Source organism: Tympanuchus pallidicinctus, unplaced genomic scaffold (genome assembly GCF_026119805.1).
Source record: "Tympanuchus pallidicinctus isolate F22 unplaced genomic scaffold, pur_lepc_1.0 scaffold1, whole genome shotgun sequence".
NCBI classification, from domain to species: domain Eukaryota; kingdom Metazoa; phylum Chordata; class Aves; order Galliformes; family Phasianidae; genus Tympanuchus; species Tympanuchus pallidicinctus.
The window spans coordinates 100801735-100825306 of record NW_026294618.1 but is presented as its reverse complement, the minus strand read 5'-3'; the positions used below and the strand labels follow the sequence as shown (position 1 = coordinate 100825306).

At 41.5% G+C, this 23572-nt stretch overlaps 1 protein-coding gene across 16 annotated transcripts in view; it reads right to left on the bottom strand.

Moving 5' to 3' along the window:
• EHBP1 (EH domain binding protein 1) overlaps positions 1-23572 on the bottom strand; it is a 196896-nt gene that overhangs the window by 141220 nt on the left and 32104 nt on the right. For all 16 annotated transcript variants that reach the window (XR_008210268.1, XM_052698968.1, XM_052698987.1 and 13 more), the window contains exons 4-5: positions 21428-21523; positions 11736-11789 (exon numbers count right to left, since the gene is read on the bottom strand). Coding sequence is in view for 15 of the 16 variants with exons in the window: in XM_052698968.1 (XP_052554928.1) it covers positions 11736-11789; positions 21428-21523 (150 nt within the window). In the remaining variant the exon portion in view is untranslated. The remainder of the gene's footprint in view (positions 1-11735; positions 11790-21427; positions 21524-23572) is intronic.

The following is a 23572-nucleotide window of genomic DNA, read 5'->3' as shown; positions in this document are numbered from 1 at the left end:
CCAGATTTCAAACTTCACATGAACCCCTTCACACTTAGCTGCTTTTATAGGTCTGCCAAATTCCTGATCCTGTAATACAGAACGCTCACAGGAATTCCACGTGCAAAATTCTAGATGCTTAACTAGAGCTAGGAGAAAAAATCATTTAAAAAGTGGAAGAGCAAAGTGAAAAGACGCTACGTCGTTTCCTGAAGTATTTCATAATACGTGAGAGTTTCAGAAATAAAAAATAAAGAGCCCAGCTTCCATGAAGTAGCAGAGTTGCTTCATCCAAAGGGAAGACTTCAAAGAAGGAATGCAGATGGTAGTTATGGAGCAGGCTGCATTAAAACCAGAACTACAAGTATTTGACCAAACCCATCTTAAACACCCAAATGTTTTCACAGATCTCAAATATCCAGTTACCCTTTCTCTACAGCGTCCACACTAGTTATTTATGCAGCCCATTTAATACCTTAAATACTTCCTAATAAGTAAGTCTCCTCGGTTGTAAGATATAATTAAATTTATATAACATGAATTATAACTAATTATAGTGAAGATTTACACTGATGATACATGGAAGGAGAAGTACATATACTTTATGCTAATTCTTCGTTGACAGACTTTTAGAGTTATTTTTCAACCTGCCCATTTTGTCCTTTCATTGTCAAAATACAGATAAAATCCTCCCACACTCATTATGCTCCTTCCTACAGCTGCTCCTGGGAGCCTGCACCCACTGCCTCTGTCTTTCAGGGGTTTGGCACTACTTCTTGAAGTTCATTCCACTTTGGGCCAGTGACTGCTCATTCCCTCTGCTGCTGCCCACGTTACCTGACCATATGTTCTCCCTCAGACTTACCTTTCAATTGCAAACAAAAGCTCTTTATGCACCAACGCTAGTTGTGTCAATAACTCTTCACATAATTTTCAACATTTCTTCTGAAAACTAAAAAGTGTATTTATTTATAGGAGGCAAAGCTCTCAAAGTCAGACCCGACAGCTTCCTATTTCACACTGCACCACTGGGTATTAGCACAAACTTAGAGCTTGCCGACCTCCTCTTTGTTCTCAGTGCTGGTCTACGGGAAACATACCAGAAGCAGAGCTGCTACAATCTAAAAGCACAAAGAAACATCCAATTGTATCATCTTCAGGCTTTAAATCAATCACATTTGATATATTATCACGTATTATTTTTCAAGCCACTGGAAAATGTAAGAAACATTACTCAAGCATAAACCACTGCGCTCAGAATAGCAAATGTTGAGCTCAGGGTTGCAGCATAATGAGTCACAGATTTTGCAGCACTTCAGTTTAACCTTACATTTATTTAAGCTCGTATGTGGAATCAGAAGAATAGCAAACTATTCAATGCCATTTTATTCACACCTTCTTTCCAGACTAGATGTCCAGTTGCCACCAGCTCCAAGCTAAATCAGAACATCATTTATGCTGCCAGTTGAACTTCAAGAAACCATGCAACCAACTACAGATAACACAAACAGTGAGGAAGGAGAACTTCCCATTAAAAGGCAATATGATGGTGCACTGCCAACTTACAATAAGGAATACGCTGAGAGGGAGGAAAATAAACCTGATTGGAATGGCATCTGTTTAATTATGGAGATCAATTAATTTCCTTTATATTGAACTCTATTAAGACAGCTAACAACCTAAGAAGCTGAAGGCAATACCAAGTGCTATTTTACTACTGTTAGTTTTCTTAATACCAAAGGTTTCCAGGACCCCATAACTCTTATTTTTCTGTAGCTTCTGTTATTTTTCTCTACCTTCTGTTCTGCCAGTGGACACTAATTTCAAATAACATGCCCTGAGTTAAATTACACTCCTTGCATGTACAATATGTACAATCCTATCCATCGCTTAACGCTGAGCTACGCTTTACACCATAATGGATATTTTAATTATTTTTTGACACATATTTCTGTACGTTGAGCATATGGCATTATCTCAAATCAACCACCATGTTCAGTAGGACTCCCAGTTATCTGCCTTTGAAGGTGACTTATGTCAAAAACATTTTACATTAAACGCATTGCTACTCTTCCCATTTTCCACACTGAATGTTCTGTATTACATGGCTGCAACGTATGCTGTTTAAACACTGTATGGCTACTGGGTCAAAAATGAGATTTATCCATCGTAATGTTGCCCTTGACAGTGGTATTTTAAATAATGATATTCTGAATGGCACCAAGTGCAAACACATACCCACGACTGTATGTAAATGTGAAAACACACTTGAATGCATAAAAACAGAAAAAAGTGGCAAGCCGAACAAGCTTAAAAGCAAATACTTTTCTATTAAAAGGCAAGTTGGCCAGTTCAGCTTATGTCTAGAGTATGATTAGAACCCCACTGTAAAACAATTACCAAGGCACTATTCTGTATTTGATGTCTGAAAGAGAAAAGACCTCATGCAGACTCTGTGTGCGCTGGCAAGTATATTTTACTGCTGATTTTCTATGAATAAACATATGCTAAAAGTGGTTGAAACACACTGCTGGTTTTAAACATGCTTAATGTAGTATTAGGGGTTCGTTTCCAAAGCTGTCTGCCTTGTTTATCAGCTTCCTCCCTCCAGCTGGCAAAGAATACCACTGATAGCAACTCCGATCAGCTGTCTGGCGCAGTACACTCACCTACAGGAGATGCATACTACTAGCAGGAAAAAAAAGAAAGAAAGTATTTAAACAAAATGGTTCCAGCGATTTAGAAAACAGTTGTTCTTTACCACTGCGAATCAATAATAACCATATAAATTATATGTCATCAAACTCATTCCATTGTAAATATTATGGTGCACAGCACTTACTGAGCTTATAAAACCAGAGTGTAATGCTTGGGCTGCTCTGTGCAGCTCCCAACATCCTCCTGTCTGCATCTACCACTTGTGAGACCATACAGTGCAAGTGTATCATAATATTGGAAGATTACTAGAAAATTTTGAAGTGAAAAGCTGTACTATGGTTTTAAAAACTGCTACTGAATCTGTAGGCAAACATATCTAATACAGTTCAATTCAGCACAATTAGTAACACTGTGCTCTTTATCACCTTCATCAACGACTCAGTGGCATCAAGTACACCCTCAGCAAGTTTGCTGATGACAACAAGCTCAGTGATGCGGCTGACACAGCTGAAGGAAGGGATGCATCCATAAGGATCTGGACAGGCTTGAAAAGGCCCACATGAACCTAAACTTTAACAAGGTCAAACGCACAGTGTTGCACTTGGGTTGGGGCAATCCCAGATATGCATACAGACCGGGAGAAGAATTCACTGAGAGCAGAGCTGCAGAGAAGGACTCGGGAGTCCTGGTGGATGAGAAGCTAGACATGGGCAGCAGTGCGTGCTTGCAGCCCAGGAGGCCAACGGTATCCTGGACTGAATCAACAGAGTGGTGGCAGCAGGGTGAGGGAGGGGACTGTCCCCCTCTGCTCTGCCCTCAGAGCCCCATCTGGAGTACTGCATCCAGTTCTGGAGCCCCCAGCACAATGAATATGTGGAGCCATTAGAGTGGGTTCAGAAGAGAGCCATGAAGATGCTCAGAGAGCTGGAGCACCACTGCTACAAAGACAAGCTTCTTTAGCTTGGAGCAGAGAATACCCCAGGGAGAACTCACTGCACTCACTTCAGTACTTAAAAGGAGCTTATAATCAGGAGGAAGACTGGTCTGATAGTGATTAAACAATGAGGACTGCTCATTCTTATATTATTGTACTGGCTCACACAACATCAGAGGCAGATAGTGGTGGTATGGCACTAGAAGCTGAACCTTCCCCACTACTGCTCCATTATGTTTTGTTGAGCTGTGACAGATGGCAGCAGAGGAGCAGACTGACAATATGGTGTCTGACATGGAAGTGTAGATGGAGCAAAGGCATGGAACAGAATTCCTCCACACAGAAAAAATGTTGCCCACTAACATTCATTGATCTGTGGTGTGTTTCAGCAGTGACAACAGTGGCTCACCTCTGCCAGTGCAGGATTTTCAAGTGCAGAATGCAGGCTCTCATTCATCACTGGTGAAAATGCATAGCTAATGGTGGTGACTATGCTGAAAAATAGTGTTTTGTAGCTAAGAATTTGCTCTATTAAATAGTGTCATTGTATTCTTTGTACTTCTTGTAGTTTCCACTGAAATAATTTGGAGACATTACTTTCAGTGCAACCTATTTAAATGAGGCTCAAGACAACTCCTCTTTACTCAGTGTGGCCCAGATAAGCCAAAAAGGTGGACACCCATGGGTTAGACATCAGGAAAAGGTTCTTCACCAGAATATGGTGAGGCCCTGGCACTGCTGCTCAGAGCTGTGGGTGCCTCATCCCTGGAGGTGACCAAGGCCAGGTTGGATGGGCCTTGGGCAGCCTGAGCTGGTGGGGGCAGCTCTGACCACAAAAGGGGTTGGGGCTGGGTGGGCTTTAAGGTCCCTTTCAACCTAAACCAGTCTAGAACTCAATGACTGCAACAGAAATATCATTTAAAGGACAGTTTAGGCAACACATTTCATTTGGGCAATATGGATCAAGTAACAAAAAGGAAATTTTTCCTGACTATTTTTGAAAAAATACAGTATAAAGGAGTAGGACTTAATACTCACATTCTATACTCTGTTTTAATGATTCACTATATATCAGATATTAAAAGCGTAAAAAGTGAATTAAAAAGTTAAAAGTTCTTTCAACAAATCATCTAAAATTCTCATTTAGATAAGATTTTTGTCATCCCACAGCTCTGGTTTAATAGATTAGTATGTATTAATGATAAAAAGGATTAGTGGTTCTCCTAATTTCAGGCAATGCAGACCTGTTTGAGTTTTGACAGATCGAACATCAGCACGGCCTCATTTACACCGTTTGTCACACCCAGCAGGCTTCATGGGGGGGAAGTGAGGGGCTGCAGCAGATCAGGATTCAAGGAGCTTACACAGCTCTGCCGCAGCAATGCCTGAGTCAAAGCAACAACGTCGGCTTCTCCTCTCTGCTCACACTGCCTTTCCGAGGGGAACACATCCCGAAACCTGTCCTCACACTTTGCTCACTTAACACTTGCATTAAATACAAGTGTACTACAGTAATTAGTACAATTCACTCCAATAGAACTGCCACTCATGAAGTGTGGAATCCTCCTCCTTTATCTTCCTTAATTTCCCAAGAAGATTCCTGCCCTAAGATGGTGCCCAGTAGGGTCAGTGCAGATGGGCAGGAGGCTCACCAGCTGCAGGTCATCCACACATCACCAGGATGCCCCTCTGCAGAAGGTGGCTCATCTCCCGCTCCCTGCAGCTCTTTGAGGTTAGCTACAATTGCACATAAATGCTGCTCCCTACTCTGCACAAGAGATGTGGATTTTTTACTGAAAGAAGTAGGATCAGGTCTCTGAACTACAAATAACAAGAGAGACCTCCTGCCCTGTTTCATCCATGAAAGGACTGTTGGTCAATCAAGACAAAAGCTGTTACAAATTTTGCTCCAAAACCCTAATCTTGGAGATGTCTGAGCTATGTGCTAAATATGTAACATAAGCACGAACTCTAACATGTTTGCCGATTCCCTATCAAATCTACAGCAGAGCAAGTGTGAGATGGCCAACACAGCAACATTTAATTCTTAGCTATATCTAGACCAGAATATCCAGCCTAATTTACACAGACAGACAGTCACAGTTCACATAATCACATACAGCAGAATATGACAGGGGAATTAAAGGACCAGGAAAGCATGTCTCAACTGTAAGATTCCTATTCTTGAATGTATTAAATGCAGGCATTTAATTCTAAAGACTAACCAGTCGTTTCTTATTTTAAGCTATAAAATTTATTTCAAGCAGGAAGTACTGAACAAAACATTATAGCTTTTTTGATTACTTGAAAAATAAAAAGAAATGAAATAGCCAATTTAGATTTCAGCTCTCACATGCTACAAAGATGCACGAGAAGAGAGAGCCAAGCAAGGAATCGCCTTATTCCACATCCAGTCTTTTTTTCCCCAGGTTCTTTCTCCAAACCCAGCTGACAGTACGTGGAATTTCAATTCACTACGCTACACTGGCATTCACCTCTGAACAGTCACTGCCACAAACAGGTGTGACAGCCTTTGCATCTAGACTCATGTTTTTACTCCAATGTAAACTAAACCCTGCTCTTGCAAAGTTACTGCAGCAACACTGCTGTGGTGGAGGAAATTAAAAACTTGGACTAAAAGTCCGATTTTACCCAAACTCATTACAAGCTACTTGTGGTGCAAATTCAGATGAGCTGGTATTTCTTGAATAGGCTTATTTGGAAAATAACATATTCAAAACTGCATCTGATAAAAACTCATTTCTTGCTCTCTGAGACTGACAAGAAACTTCGCTTGATTCAAACAACTCAAGCAGAAAACATTTCAAAAAGGGGAGGCAGGGAGAATGACAGGTCAAGCCTGCAGAGGCCCACCAGCAAACTGTTTTTCTCTGCTTCTTGTGGACAGCATCCACCTCCTCTTACGCACAGCATCTGTTTCCTCTTATGGCTGAAAAACATTGGTTTGATAACTCTACTGGTTCAAAAACAGCAGTTTGAGTAACTCACTGAGGAAGAACGATCACCAGAGACACTTGCTGAAGTTTCCCAAATCCTGTAGCACACCAAACTGCGCAGATGTGACAGGAAGGTCTCAGATCAGCTGGACTGCACTGAAGCATCCTCACGCATTCATCTTTTGCTGATGTACCACCCACGGCTCATGGCTCAACACAATTCTGGATCAACGCTGCCGTGAAAGATCTGCTTTCTGCCTTTCTCTTCCCTCATCTCCTTCCCCCTTAACCTCCTTTTACTCAGTTTTCTTTAGTAGTTATCACCTAAACTTGCCTTAAAGTAGCTGTACGGAAACAGCACCTTTGCCAAAGTACCCTTTTGGGAATAATGCCTGTTAACTGTTGTTAGAAAGTTGCCTAATTTTGCCTTGAAGTAGTAGATTAATTGTTGTTAGAAAGCTCAACTTATTTGTTCCTGTGAGTCACTGTGAGTCACTGGTGTGACTCCATCACTCCTGTGACCCTGCTCAGTGCCATTTTCAGGGGATCTCAAAAATTCACCTTGCAACCCACAGAGTGGGATAAGATACTTGCTAATACCTCGTGTTATTGTATTGCATTTAAATCACATTTAAGTCTAAGAAAAGACTCATTTCTATAACCTGCCTGCACTCTCTTTCCTATTACTTTCCCATTGCTTATCATCTTCATGTATTTGTTTCTAAAGCTAAAGGATGGGCATTTTAGTAGAGGAAGTAGTATCTCCAGACCTCTGAATGACGTGATGTGCTCTGAATGATAGCACCCAAAATGAAAAATAATCATAAGCAATCACAGTACAGAATTTCTGGAGAAACAATCCATAACAAAGCAGTTGTTCTAATGAAATGAAACTAGTTTATGTCAAGTTTTCCTTAAGTCTTCTTAATGTTGCTTTCATTTCAAGGCTTTGCTCACATGTGAGCTGGTGATGGTTCAGGAGTTTTGGTGGGTTGGTGGGTTAGGGCTCCTAAAGTTATTCAAGAGCAGCAGAGAAAGAGACAGACCTCATCTTTCAGATTAAACTTATTGTTCATTAACTGCTTGCTGTATGCTAAACATCAGCAGCAATCCACACGCTAGTTTCCTCACTTCAGCAGCCTAGCTGGACACATTACTCCTGGATAAACATCTTAAAATACCTTTATTGGTTAAGATATAAAAAATGAGAAGCTTGCCTGTTCCTCACAGAATGAAATAAACGTGAGATCTTACAAAACCATCTAACTCAACAGGCTGGCATTTAAAATAAGGACACAGTATTAAGTTTGATGTTCTTCGCCATTCATCATTTTGATATTCAAACAGACACTACTTTAAAAACAGCAGCTAAGAAGATCTCAGAAAACAGCAGAAACGTCTCTAGAAACGATAGATGTACAAATTAAGTTCAGTGCACAGCTTGGAAATTCAGGGCAGTACCACACCATACAGGTGCTGGCATGCTGGGCCTTTACAGCAGTGGGCAGTGACAGCATAGAAGGATGCAGAAACTACACAAACAGTCCTAAGGATCTGCTAACACGATGAAGGGAAACAAAATCCTATGTGTAAGCATTATCATATTACTGTGAAAGAAGTGAGCCTCCAGACACATGAAGCAGAAGCTGTTCTCCATATGCAAAACTGGTACAACAAGAAATAGCATCCCTGATCTGTACTGCTGGAGATTTTGGGAGGACAGTTCCCTGCCATGAAAGCAATGAAGCAGTGAAATGGACTGTCTGGAGGCACTGCAGAGCACCCATCCTAAATGGCTTTCCAAAAACAGCTCAGGCAAGTGTTTGCCTGAAACAACGCTGCAGGTAAGAGCAGGTGAGGCTGCCTGCAAACCCAGATGAATCAGGGAGAAAAGCTTCAGAAAGCAAACAACAACAACATCAAAAACTAATACGTGCAATTTTTCTTCACTCATCTGCAAGACAAGGTACAGAAACTTGTTGGTTTGCTTGTTTTTAAACAGAAAGCTAGAAAAGTTGCATAGACCAAATCTTTGCATATGCTAAAATACCTGTAGGAGTAATGAGAGAGAAAATCACTTGTTAGATCTTTAACTGAAAAGCTTCTAGTCTTACTAATGCCAATCTGTAAGAGTATGAAAGCCTATTATCTCCTCACAGGATGAAGTCTAAGTGTTAGTCTTAGCTATGCATTTTTCGTTCTCCAACTTTCCACGGGCAGTACAAAGATCCAATATAATTATTCAGAGGAACAACAAAACCAAGACAACTCAACCATCACATAAGAAGAATCAGATAACCAACATGAGCATGGCCAAACAAAGATGGAATTAGAGACAAAGAAGTCCGTTGTGTATACACAAAGATCACAGCTATGAGGAGGAGAAAGGCATGGAAGAGGCAGAGGGAAACAGAATATTGACATTTAAACATTAAGAAGCCTTGCTATGATCAAATTATTTGTGGATTAGATACACAGTAAATGATGAAGCAGAATGCACATACAGAATAGCCATTAAAAACACAGTTTAAAAAAATATTACAATAAACATCATGATGGATCACAAAAGATCCATATCTCAGGACTAAAAGTACTGGAAAAACACAAATTCCCTCCTACATTTTCTTCTACAGCACAGTCAGCTTGCACAAACCACCACATCTCACTCCTGTTTGAAGCTAGCATAGTCCAGAGTAACCGTGCTCTGAATTTGACAGTGTCTGCTAACAGAGACCTCCAGCTTAAGCTGCAGATCTGTTTGCTGAACCATACTGAAATGTTAAAAAACCACTTTGAACACTGCCTTACAAAAGGTCAAAACACATCCTTTTAGAATTCATGTTGTTTCATAATGAAAGAACGTCCATAAAATTTTTAGGCCTCGGCATTTTGCATTCTTAGTGTTTGCTAAGCTTTCTTAGCAAGGAAGGGAAACTGCAGGCCCTGTGGGCAGAGAACTTAATCTGGAGAAAAAGGAAACGCCTCAAAGGACTGTAAGTGTCCGTGCCTTTCCTGAAGGTGACCTGTCACTGTCGGACTCAGTGACAAATATGTTCCTTTAAAAACAGATAAACTGTATGTTAAGCATGAAAGAGATAAATGTCAACAATTTAGGGAGAGGGAGATTAATCTCCTGTCGCTCCGGCTGCCAAATTTTGGAGCAGCGAGTGTTCTGTACTCCAAAATGTCAACCAGCACTGCATCATTTGTTCCTCGCTCACACCCATGAACATCTTTCCATCCACCACTAAGCGGAGCTGTTACTCTTAGGAAAGACTTTCTCCGTAATTTCAAATGTGCAGGCAAGACTTTGTTGGCAGTGTCTACAGCTTTCTGTAGGGTGAAAAATAAAAAATAAAGATCTAAAAAAACTAAAACAAGAGGAGGCTGAAAGCAACCAGTTTTATAGTTGCTTTTGCTCTCCATTTTTGCAGTAGAACTATTTATTATTTCTGAGAGCTATAAAGATTAACTGCTTTAATTCCACAGTACGTATGCACCAGTATTTCCCAGTTATCATGGGATGAACCCATGTCATCATTGTGGTTGCAAAGAATAAGTCTGCATACAACAAACGATGGCTCCATAACTGACACATGCTGCAAACACTTCCATCTGTTTCAGCAGAGGTCGTGTTTTGGGGTGCAGCAAACCAAGCAGATTCACAGAGAAATTCAGAGAGGATTTGAGGCACCAAGAGAGAACAGTGTGCAGGAGACATCCTGTTACCACCTCCATACATCACCCAATGAAAAGGCAATGTGCCTCTGAGCAGAACACGAAGCCCACATGTCCACTGGGAACTTCTGGAGAAAAAAAGATCTGTTGCAACGTCACAGGAAACCCAACTATACCCAAAGGGGTTGGCCGAAAAATATGCTGTCATTGTTTTACCCAGAGCAACTTGTACAGTGACAATCAGTGATGGAGACTTCCCTGATTAAAATAAACTAAGTGAGATAGAAAAGGAAACTCCAGGAAACGGTAACTACACACGGTTTTGTGTTCATCAAGTCCCATAAATGAAAATAGAAACATGACATTTAAAAACAAAGTATGAACTGCACCTTGCTTTCAGCCCTTTTAAATGTTCAGTCAATGGCAAACTAAATAAAACTTAGCTGTGGACACCTTAACCGCTACTAATATCACAAGCAAGAGAAAGCAGCGATACTTTTGGGGGAGGAAGATGCAAAAAGTAGCAACTGACAAATTTCATTGCTTTTCCATACCTCAATATACCTCAGTATAGGTCATTTTGCTTAAAGCTATGTAAATAATAAAACTAAAATCGTGTTACTGAGACCAGAAGGAAACTGTATTAATGAGAGAGAAACACACTGTCTTAATAGCACAGTCCTTTAAGATGCATTTCAAACAGTTGCAAAGGAATCTCCAGGTAAAGCAGCTTCCCCACTTGGCAGCCTTGGGCAGCCCCAGAGCGGAAGCTGCTGGCCAAGGAAGGGGATGGAAATGAAAAAAGCAGCTCATGAAGCACTGGCTCTGTGGAACATGAAGCCTGCTGTTTGGCAGTGTTGTTTGCACAGTCCTGTGGGAAGCTTAGCAGCTCACAGCTTCTCCTGGGTCGTGCTGCACAGCAGCCACCTTTTTGGGTTTCACTGTGCACGTGAGGCAGCCCAATTCACAAGGCAGGGATTCAGGAGAGCAGAGGTACATCGTGCTTCTCCTGCTCTTTTCTTAGGTCACCAAAGCTGGCCCCACCTCTCCACCCTGCCTCAATTTTCTCATCTATAAAACACAGATGACGAAAGCTGAAGAGTGGCACTCAAAACAGACAAGGGAGGGCTGCAGCTCAAGAAGTACAGATGTCACAGCCCAGCTCTGGATTCTTCACTGCCCGGCTCAGAGAAAAATAACGTGTCATATCCCATAAAACCCATGAGTCATAATCCAGCTCTAACTTGTTTTCTCCATTGCTCATAGCCAAATAATGCAAGGAAGACTGATGCTTACAGGGAAAGAATGTGAGTAGTGTAGCACAGTGCTTCTCTCTCCTCTGCTTCAGTCAGGATGTAGTAACAGGTAGTGGAATGAGCCCTTATTACTACAGAACAAAGTTTTACCGTGTCTCGGCAGCTCAGATTTTATTCAAGCCTTTTCCAGCATTGGGACACCCTATCATAATTAATTATCAATCTTATGCACATTAAAAGAAAAAAAACCAAAAACATAACATTCCAACTTACGTTCTCTATGACAAACGTCCATTCTTTGTCTTCAAACTCTTCAGCATGAGGATCCTAGAAAAACAAGCCAGAGAATTTAAGTCTAAAAATAATCCAGGGTACAAGAAACTGTACTTCAGCCAAGATTTTTATGTACTCATGAAAATATTTTTACCCTCTGGTGAAGATAGAGGGAAATATTTCAGCTAGGACTAGGCTTCCATGATGTCAATGAGATGAGAAAGAAGTTGGTGTGTGCCTGCCAGTAAAGATTTAATAAAGCCTCCTACAGACACAAACACAAGGTTTATTCTGATACAGGCCTGTAATTCCGTTTCCCTTCAACCCATGCAAAAAATAGAAATAGAAATAAAAATAGAAATAAAATAAAAATAAAAATAAAAATAATGCATATCTTACTTTAATTCATGCATTATACCTTTGAAATAAATGCAACAAACCTATATCTTGCAGGTCACAGCAGAGGAAGCCCACTCCTCCTATCTGGCATCTAAGCTCCTTGTGCCCATAGCATGAGGGAAACTCAAAGTCACAGCTTCAGCAGAACACCTCATTTCACTGCAAGTTATTCAAATAATTGCCCTTGCTTCTATTGCACTACACACAAGGAATAAAAACCATTTCCACCATCAGGAAGATGTAATAAGTTTCCCAGATTCAGCATTCATTTCCAGTGTCATGAGTTTTCAATCCAGTGTTGTAGTCCATATTGTGCTTGTCTGAAACTAAGATAATGGTGGAAACAGAAAATCATCTCCTTTGTGTCCTTACCAAGGATCCTACCTTAAAAAAAACCCAAACCTTAAGTCATTAATTTCTCACCCAATCGAACGAACTGTAACAAGTACCTCCAATTTCTCTTGAAGGGAACATAGTGACAAGCCATTCTCATTGGCACAAAGGCTAATTTTGCTACACCTCTATTTTATCCTGTTATTTCTAGTTACAGGAAACCCCCCAACTACTCCTTTGCCTCTGACAGCCACACGTCACAGACACCTGCAGATAAACCTCACTTCCCCATCACCGGTGCTTGCCTTCAATATACATCCTGAGATCTCTCAGTACCCACAGCATTTTCTTGCTGTAATCGGAAGTCCATTTGTGACACTACACCAACTCTATTTTGCTGCTGTAGGTTAAAATGGAAATTGAGATATTTCACTTCTGCTTTGTTTATCTCCAGCAGGACCATCTTTCCAGAATGCTACAAGCCTCACACTCAATCACTGCAGCCTTATCTGAGAACAACCTTATCCGAGTCTTTGCTTTAACAATCCTGCTTCCCTTAGTTTTGCTTCCAAGCCAGACATCCCAGCGCAGTGCTGACAGAAACCAAATACTACAGATATGAATAAATCTTCAGAGATATTATTAAAAAAAAGAAAACACAGAGTAATTTTAAAACAACGTACACAGTTGTAAATATGAGATGATGTCATCACACATCCATCACTTTAAACACCACCATTTTGTGGCATCCTGCATTAGGTAAATGAAGTGCACGACACCCACTGCTCTCCTGTATCCTACATCAGTTTCAAGGATATCATTTTCTGTAATCCAGCTATTAAATACTTATCACTTTCATGAGGTAACCTTGGGCAACTAACTTTTTGTTTAATTGCTTCCTCTGATACAGCATAAAATGACATAATGAGATTTAATAGGATCATTAATCACGTTAGGTTTAATATGCTACTCCTTAATATGTGACTAAACTCTTAAATAATTCCTCTTGCTCTATTTCCTTCATAGCTGCCCTAAACACTACTCATGCACACTGACAAGTGTCCCTAAAACCCCTTATGAAGCCAAGGCCCAGTATTTTATCTTGTGTAGCAAGCAAAACACCATGATGCTGCCCACACAAGGTAATTACCTATAAACAAATTTCTTCTGCTAATGGCAATAATGCTGATTCGCACCTCTGAAAGCTACAGCATCTGGTGATAATTGGTTAGAGCAAAATAGTAAGTATATTCAACAGGCTTCTTAAGGTTTAACATTAGAACACACCTGAAAGGAAGTTTGAACACTTCTGAAAGTCCAGATCTCCTAACACACAGAGCAAAAAATACAAATACAAATCTTCCAGGATCTCTCTAATGAACCTAACAAAAAATTCAGATGACATGAAATATGTGAAGATACAGACATTCTGCATGTATTATTTGTATACTTGTGTCTTTTTTCCATTCACATATCTGTATTTTATGAGTCACAGTTCTTGCTAGTCTTAAACTGACTCAGAAGCAGAAAGCCCCAAATAAGCTCGTGTAGATATGCCTCAGCATTTTGTGGTAAGGCATGTAGGTGGTTTCACTGTTCTTGCCAACATGCTTTTGCTACAAATCGGAGCAGCATGCACTGCCTTATTTCTAGCTAACTTCTACCTTCATTACCATCAGCATTAGCAAAGACTTCCTCCAGGTGCAATTACAGCTGCAACAGTTTCTATTGTAACCACCACCTCACCCCTTGGGCTAAGGCTTCCCTGTATGGTCTCTACAAAAGGGGGCATTTCTGAGAATCTGGTTAATCCTTTGTCTTAGTTTGGATTTGCAGAGGATAAATATCATTAGAAAGCATAACACATACTCACTATTGTATGGCTAACCCACACTCTGTATTCAGCTGCCATATAAAACTCAGATGATGAATTTAGCAAACTATTATTCAAGGACTTTACGAGTGAACATTTTTTAGGAAAACTGGCATTGCAATGCAAAGACAAACTCCAGCAGTGGTAACTACAGCAGCCTTTGCAATTTTCACCATATGAAAGTCCTCCATGATAACACACCCCAGAAAGCCCCACATCACCTGCAAGCAGACAACTGAAGATGTGCAGCTGGAAACACCTAAAGACAAGAATTACAAACATTCCTCATTCTCAAGCACTCTCCTGAAAGCAAACACTAAGGAGAATCACCTTAAAAGCTCAAGGAACTGTCAGCCTCTAATATTTCTTCTCAGCCTGGAACTGTCTCATGCCATTACAACCCCAGTAACACAGAAGGAACATGAGTCAGCCAGAGCCAAACATTTTATCGATAATACTCTATCAGTGCTCTGCAAATGCACTACTACCCTCCATCCAATATTCATTGTGGTTTTACCGTGAATTGAAAACTGCAGTTGGGTAAATGGACTGAAAGGCTGGTCATTTCTCCTTGGACTGAACTAAAAATATAAAGAAAACAATTCATCGCTTTTAGTACATAGAGATCTGTCCATTTTCCCGTTTTTCTTTCTGTGTACTTTCATCTCTAAGTATGACATTCCTCTTCAGAATCTTCAGAAGTAGTTCTGGAGCTTTCTTTTTTGCTTTTATTTCTTTGTCTGGCGAGTAGATTGTCTTAGTGTTCAAAACCATTGCTCACATGGGAAGTCAATAGGAACTGTGCAAAGGAGAATGCACCACATCACACTTCTCCTGTAATTCTCTTGGAGAATTACATTCCCTGCTCTCTTCCCAAGGTCAGTGCGGTGCTTTATCCACCAGCACATATCACACTTTCCCAGTAACTCCCAGCTGCTTTCCTAGAGATATGCTCAATAAGCTCAGACCTCCAAACTTTGCTGTCCAATCTCACTCATCAGCCTCTTTTCTGCAATTCCATTCTGTCCTCTCATCTGCCAACTGCCAGAAAACAAACCAGGTGATTCATATGGTGAATTCATCCAGAACAGGGCAAGAGAAGTGCAGCAAGGCATTTGTGTACCACATTTTTCTGGCTGCTGTTGATCAGATCAACCCATTCTGCAAGGGCATTGTTAAGAACTAGATCCTTTCTGCAGTGCATAAAGTAGCTCAGAAGACTGAAGAAGTTTACCCAGTCCATAATCTGCAGTTGTTCCTATTTGGAATCAGAATATTGTGAGTTGGAAGGGACCCATACGGTCCATCAAATCCAACTACCACTTAAAAATCAGACTGTATGTCTGAGAGCATTGTCCAGATGCTTCTTGAACTCTGGCAGCTTGGTGCCACGACCACTGCCCTGTGGAGCCTGACCACCCTCTCAAGTGAAGAACCTTTTCTTGTAATAAGAATAAAAAGAAGGTATCACAAACACAGAACTGCTCCTCCTCCTGCTCAGCAGAGCATCCAGGAACAACCTCCTGACTGTTAACATCTGCAGCATTCTTCCTTTCTTCCCTGTGCCTCCTCCCCAAGCCTTCCAGGCTTTTGAAGCTTGTCTTTTCATTATATCACCTCAGCCAGCCTTAATCTTTGGTCATTCTTCTGAGGAAAGAAAGGGCTTAAGGACTGCCATACTGAATCAGATCAAGCGACCACGGGGTTTGTGAACCTTCTATGCCAGAGACCAACAGCAGATGCCCTGGATAGTCCTACATCTGCCCTCAGCATTTGTACCTGGCTATTGGAAGCTGCAGAAGAATCAGAATTTGATCAGATTCCTACTGCTTTCTATGTTGTTTATGTAGTTCTGATTAGTGTAGAAAAATGACATACAGCTCTGTTGAGTTTTCTTCAGAGTTTTCGGAAGGCAGCAAGTGCTGAGCAGACCTACTCCTGTATGTCACCACAACAAGCTCATGAGCACCTGCAGTTCCCCTTAAAGCCCCCAGGCTAACAGCAACAAGGGTTGACTTTATTTTTTTTAATAACAAAACTTTTCAAATAGCCTCCACAGTAATCCCAGATATTAAATTATTTAATGTGCAAACAGAATTATGCACATCTCCTTTTTCCCTGAACTTATCACTTTTATATCTGACACAGACCATCTTGTCTTATCTACACAGCTGGTTTTCTCTTGTGCATTAACTCCCATGGAGTCAGGTCAAAGCCAGTGGTCTCTCCTGAACAAGTATGTTCCAAACCTCGATTTGCTCTTCACTTACAGGAGATGACTTTATTGAAGGCTTTTTTCTCTCCTGAGACAGGGGAGAAGAAAATGCAGAGTAACACTAGTGAAACACAGACATTTGTTACTGTAAGCTAAATTACGTAAATTTGAGTGTGATGTAAAATAAACCTACTAACTTTATGGGGAAAAAAATACTGAAGAGAAGCAGCTTTTGCAGTGAAACAGATTTCGTTTATGACAAGGAAACGAAGTACTGTTTATTAATCAGAAAATGGCTTTGTCCTGTGTGGTACTACAGGGTATGCCTGTTCATCTCCAAGCAGAAAACACTCTGCAAAGACGCATCACAGATATTACAGCTTATTCACGGGAATAACTGATGACATGCATAGAAGTCAGTTGTCTTTATTAATGTTTGAAATTGTAGACTAATGAACACACACACACACACACACACACACACACACACATACACACACTGAGCCTGAAACAAAGCCAGTTACAGAATTCCCCCAGACCCACACGCTCTCTGCTACAGTGAATCTACCTCTCCCTCTTGCGGCTGTCCCACACCCAAGCTAAATTTTGAAGGAGAGGAGCACTACAGCAAACTCCTCAAAGACCGAGAACAACAAGACATCTCACCCCCCTCACACTGCATGGAAAGGTGGGATTTCAGAACAGTTTGAAACCTGGCAACGGCTCCCATCACTGGGCTATGGGCTGGCAGGACACAGAGCTGTTCTTAGGATTATTTAGGGCTGATAATCTCACCTGCCCCTCCGGGCTGTTCTCACTTTGTGCGGCACAGCTCTCATGTCCACTTGCTGGGACTTTCTTTGTTTCTGCAAGAGCTCTCTGCTCTTTTGCAAAGAGCAAAGCCTCTCCAATTCTAAAAAAAACCAAAACAGACACAAACACCTCAAAGGTGATATATTCCTATTTGTGCATACTGAAGGGCACGCACTCAGTTTCTGTGTTGTAATTAAAGTATGACTGAGGCTGTCAAGAAAGACAATGGAATTCATTCAGATAAATGTGTGGGGATGGGAATACTGGCAATCATATGAGTCCCCTTTTCTACCTATTTTATTCTTATTTTACTCATAACTGACTGTTTTGTCCTTAGAAGACCATGCCATTCAAAGAGTCTTTTCTCAGACTTTGGAATGAAGAGCTGGTAGTCTTCCCTGTTGCTGCAACAGCACGCTGGTGTGATAAACCACATGTATTACTGACAAAACAAGGGCTGTTTGTAATCAAGAGAGGCAAAGTCCACGCTTACTCCAGATGAGCAAACATTCTGTGCTCTTTTAGGCTAGAAAATAACATTGTTGCAATGGAAATACTCACAGTACAATTGACACCCACTTGGCTTTGTTAAAAGCACTGACCTTACCTGACACGGAAATATTTCTCATATGTAACCTCTCACAGTTGATATAAGCATAGGTTTGTACATATAAACACTAATATGCAGGGTTTCACACACAACAGCTAAATCTTACTTACGTAGCAACTCTGAAAATGAACTTCTGGAGCACAACCATGGCAACAATGAAAAATGTGACTTCAGTTAGCTTTTCTGGCACTTGTGGATCTTTCTAAGAAAGCACTACAAATCACACTTAAAATGCACGATACAGTCACTGCTTCGCAGTGCTTCTTTCCTCCCATTCTAGCTGAGAATTCCAAGACATAACCAAAGACCAGTGCACAGCACAGCTGAGAAAGAAGTGACACTTTCAGACTAGACAGAACTTTTCATGAGATGAGCACTTCAGCTGGATGGACAGAAGCCAGAGCGAGGTACAGGAGGCTCAATCAGCAGATCCCTTTAATGCTTCTCCCTACATGACTTCAGACCATTATGAATTTTTACTAGAAATCCAGAATTAAGTGAAAGGAAGTGTTTCATTTATTTGAAATGAAAGTTTCTTAAGTGAAAGTTATTTTCTCTTCAACACTTGCTCTGTTTGAGTTACAGATACACTGTTGGGAACAAACTAACACCCAAAATAGGGGTGTGCAGACAGTGCAAAGTACCTCATCTGCTGACCCATCACAGGCACTTCCCCAGCCAGCTCTCAAGTGTCCGTAGGTGACTACTGAAGAGGATATTCTTAACATTCTCATCAGCACTTGAAACCTCAACTTATCTCCTAATCCCACCAGCAACACATTTCAACAGCCACTTACAAACACACAGCCACTACAGTGTGAATCATTTCCCAAAACACGTAGCTGTCTATTTTGGAGTCTGCTCTTCCCTTCCCTGTGCTTCTATTTCAAACAGCACCACTGCGCTCATTTGTTATCTGCGATTGCTACAAAGCTCTGTCAGAGAACCTGCTCCCATCAGTAGATTCTGAGCCCCCAGCTTCCCTCAGCTTCTCAACTTGTAGCATAAAGGGACAACCACTGTTTCTTAAAACAGCAAGGCCACATTAATTGTGGTTGTTGCAAAGTGATAAATGGTCAGCAGTTACTCCTTTTCACAGGGAAGGAGCTCCTAAAGGAACTTAAGGATGGCAGGTTACAATTCTTTTTCTGAGCTTTACAACTTTAAGGGTTTTAGCCTCCCTCCCTCCAGCGGAAATGATATAAATACCTAACTTGGAAGTCAGCTCCCAAAAAGGCTACTGCAGTCTGCTATTACATGCTTCTAACTCCTCTGGTGCCAGCCAGCCAATCCATCAACTGTGCAAAAAATAGCTAGATCCTTTTGACCATCTTCACCCAGAATGTATCAGCTACAGAAACAGCAGCTCTTCAGGTGCCAGGACAGAACTACACTACAGCTGAATGCTGCTACAGCACTGATGCCATGCTCTGCCAACAACAGTATTTCACTCACAGCATTTCACCCAGGCTGTTCTCACGGAGACAAACAGAGCTTCTGCTGGTGCATTACCCAACGTGCACAAAAAGCACTGCTGTGTCACACATGCAGATCCTTACAGGGGAAAAAAAAAAAGTGGACTTTAGCCAATTACGGGCACTCTTTTTGGAGAATCCAGAGGATCAATTTGAGCAGATTTACATAAAAGCTGCCTGACACTATTGATTTTTTTTAAAAAACCAAAACACTGAGATCAAGCAAACTCTGTACTTGCTCCCCTAGAGATAAGTGTGCACTGTTTCCAGAAGGCAATGCCCATGGGGTTATTCACATTCCTTCTCTCCTCCAGACCAACTCTCACAGGAGGCAAGAAAAGAGACAGACTCAGTTCTGGAGAGAGCGGGTCGGGAGACAGCAGCCCAGCACACGGATCTGTTTGCAGTCACATGCTGGGCACGTTGAGGCTGCAGAGAGGCACAGCGCAAGCTCCCTGTCTCCTTCTCTCCTCTCACTGCCTGGTGCAAGCCCTCACACTCCAAACCCAGCCCTGAAGTGGAGCAGCTAGGAATAACCGCAGGAGAGGGGTGCAACCGCAGGAGAGGGGTGGGATTCGTATTCCAGAGCCCCTGCATTGCAGAGCTGCATTCAAACAAAACTTCATTTCTACCTCCTCACACAGCATGCTAGCACATACACACTGAAGAACTATGTGCATTTCTGCTTCACTTTAACTGTTAAAAATATTAATTATAATACATAATTATGTCAAATGCCTTACATAATCATATTCAGATTATACAGATACGCAGCATAGTCACATAATGGCTTTAAATGACTTAATCTAAGCAGAGGCCCTTGAAGCATGCAAAGGCAAACAATTTCTGTTAGTGAACTTTTGAACTTCAGTTGAAGACTACGTGTCTGCTATGAAGAGAGACAAATTTATGACAGCACCACCAGCAACCCAGGAGGCTTCCTTTCATTGGCCATACAAGGACAAAAATATATAGCAGAGAGTTCCCCTTCACAGTCTCATGGAACCAAGTCACAAATTCACATTTGTGAGCTTCGTGGCTAACAAGAAGCCACTTCTAACTAGTTATACAGGGAAGTCCCAAAAACAGGACACAGAAATAACTTTTGCCCTAGGCTGTGTAGGGTACAGTTACAAACAAGGACACACCATCCAAAGCTGCAGTTTATCTTTATGTAGAAAGGACCCTGTCCATCATTACTGCAGAATTAAATTGTAGCATAACCATTTATTTGTCTCATAAAATCATAGAATCATAGAATCACCAAGCTTGGAAAAGACCTCAAAGCTCATCCAGTCCAACCGTTCACCTATTCCCAATAGCTCCCACTGAACCATGTCCCTCAACACAACATCCAGCCTTTCCTTGAACACCCCCAGGCTCGGTGACTCCACCACCTCTCCTTGATTTGGAGTCACATAAACTTTTTTTGTTCAAACAAATAAATGCAGCTCCTCAGAAAAAAATACCCTGCAAAATCATAAATTCTCTGTACTATTCAATACTCCAAATCCACTCATAAGATTGAGCTAAGGCAAGTACCGTGGTGTCAGTGTGACACCCTAAATATCGTGAAGTTTGAAGCCAGATCTTTCTTCTTAATCAAGACAGAAACAGAGTCACTGCACTGCAGCTGAACAAGGAAGTCTAGAAATGGCTGTGTTTTCACGACTTCTGGTTTATAACACTTAAAGAAAACCAATCAGACTAAAACCCATGCCAAGCATTTACACATGTACTACGTGCACACTCACACACGTACTCAGTTCTATGCTGGTGACTCACTGTAATCAACTCAATGGGATATTTCAATGTTAACAGCAACCTTTGGCAGGACACAGGCCATCCTTCTCTGCTGCAGAACTGAGGTTGTGCAGGTAATGACTTAACCCATAAACTCGGTGGGTTTTTTTTGTTTGTTTTTGTATGTTGCTTACAAAACATGGAAGATTATTTAATAAAAAAAATACATACCTTAAAAAGTGTCACAGTAATCTCAACATTTTCAGGAACAGGCCATACCACCACCCCACGGTATGGGTTTTTGATTCCAGGCTGCCAGCTATGAGCCTAAAGAAAGAAAAGAAACAGCTGTCTTAAAACCATTCTAAGGGTGCAGACCTGACTCAGCAGCACAGGCAGGCGTAACAAGCCGCTGACTCCAAAAGGCTGCTTTCTCAAATGCATGGCTCCAAGCAACACTGTAACAGACATCATTAAGAATGGGAGTTAAGAAACCTGGACCACTAGGAGCAAGAGCTACTTCAGTGAACCCAAGCTGTCCTTACAAGGTGCTGAGCTCTGGCTTTTGAGTACACAGCACAGAGTGAGACACTCAGTGCCCTGTAAAGATCAAGGCTGTAAGTACAGATCTTCTGTAACAAGTTGTCCTTTATTTTGGCTTTATTCTGATGAGGGAATGTTTTATTTAATGAAAATACGGTAAGTGCAGTGCACAGTATGGGCCATCTTTACACCTGATAGAGCAAAACAAACCACAAGACAAGAATTTATAATACAGATTAAATACTGCTACAACACAAATCCTTAAGAATTAGTAGGCTGAGGTCAACGCACCTAGAAAGAATAATTTAAAATCATTCTAGCAGCAAAATAGCCTGAGAACACATTTACCTTTGCTCATCAATTTGGACTGAGGCAGCTAGTCCTGAAAAATGCCAACTGTGAGAACTTCTGTTTCAGAGTAAGCTTGGAAAAAAAAATCATATTTAACTTCATCCATTTTGTGATGCTGTAGGACAAATGAGAGAGGAATGCTGATGCACAAGTGACTGCTGAGCAGTAAGGGTGTTATTAAAAACCTGCTGAAGTTTCATCAGGAAAGAACAAGCAATCTCACTACTGTTATCTGAAGCCAATTAATGAGGCTTTTTTTCTTTTTCTTTTCCTTGAAGTTCTACAGCATCCCTGCCCATTACAGTTTCATCCTTCTGTCACTCAAATCCTCAGATTAAAACTCCCTATTTGCTGTAGTAATAAGACTAGCAGAAGGGCTTGCCTCTCAGGTACCCTTAAAGCTTAAACAGGACTTCGCTACATCAAGGTGTGAAACACTCCTATCCAGCAACCCAGAGGAAGCACCTCTGCACTGTGTCCTCTCAGTGCCAGGTTTGTGCCTGGCAGCTCCATGGCGTGTGCCTGCCACCCAGGTGCTCCCACACTCAGCTGGGTGCAGCAGCATCAGCACACCTCGGCGGCCTCTCCTAACCCCCAGCCTGCGCAAAGCTGAGGTCTGCAGATGAGCCGTGGGCGACAGCAAGTGCTGAAGAGGCAGGATGGATGGATGGATGGATGGATGGATGGATGGATGGATGGATGGATGGATGGATGGATGGATGCAGAGGTGGAAAAGCTGGGAAGAGCCATGAAGCTGAAGAACGGGGAAGCTGTGGGCACAACGCAGCCTAAGCAACCAGCAGAGAAAGGAGCCATGTCTGCCCACGCAGCCATACACTCACTGCACACTCATTTCCACCCGAAGATCTTTGTTTTCTTGCTGAATATCACCAACTCCTTTGTGATTTTATCAGAGATTTTTGCCATCTTTGTTTTTTTCTGTTTTTGTTAAATCTCCAGCTCTCAAAGATGTCTAATTAGATGGGAAATTTCAGCAAGTTTCTTTGTTTTGTGCTTGCAGAATCCAATTAAATATAGTGTGACTGGGGACACCTGAGGAAAGGAGGGGAAAAAAACAGCAATTTGAGAGAATCCAATTTCTACAATTTTTATTCCATGAATTCCAACCTAATCTCATTATTCCTAGGCAGGCCTGGATGAACTTTTGAACAGCTGAGCAAACAACTCTGCTCATAGCTTTACTCTGAGAGTTTATTTTATATGAAGAAGAAGCTCAATGAGCAGTAGAATACACTGCAACAGCTACCATCCCCACAGCATGAGTCCCAGCCCCACTCACTGTCCCTTCCAGCTCCCAGCACCATTCCCCCTTTTTCTGATGGGGATGTGCAATGGGTACAGGGCAGGAATCAGCTGAATGTGTGCTCACCTGCAGTCAGGCTGTCATTGAATCACATAGAATCATAAAATGGCCTGGATTGGAAAGGACCTCAAGGATCATCAAGCTCCAACCCCCTCTGC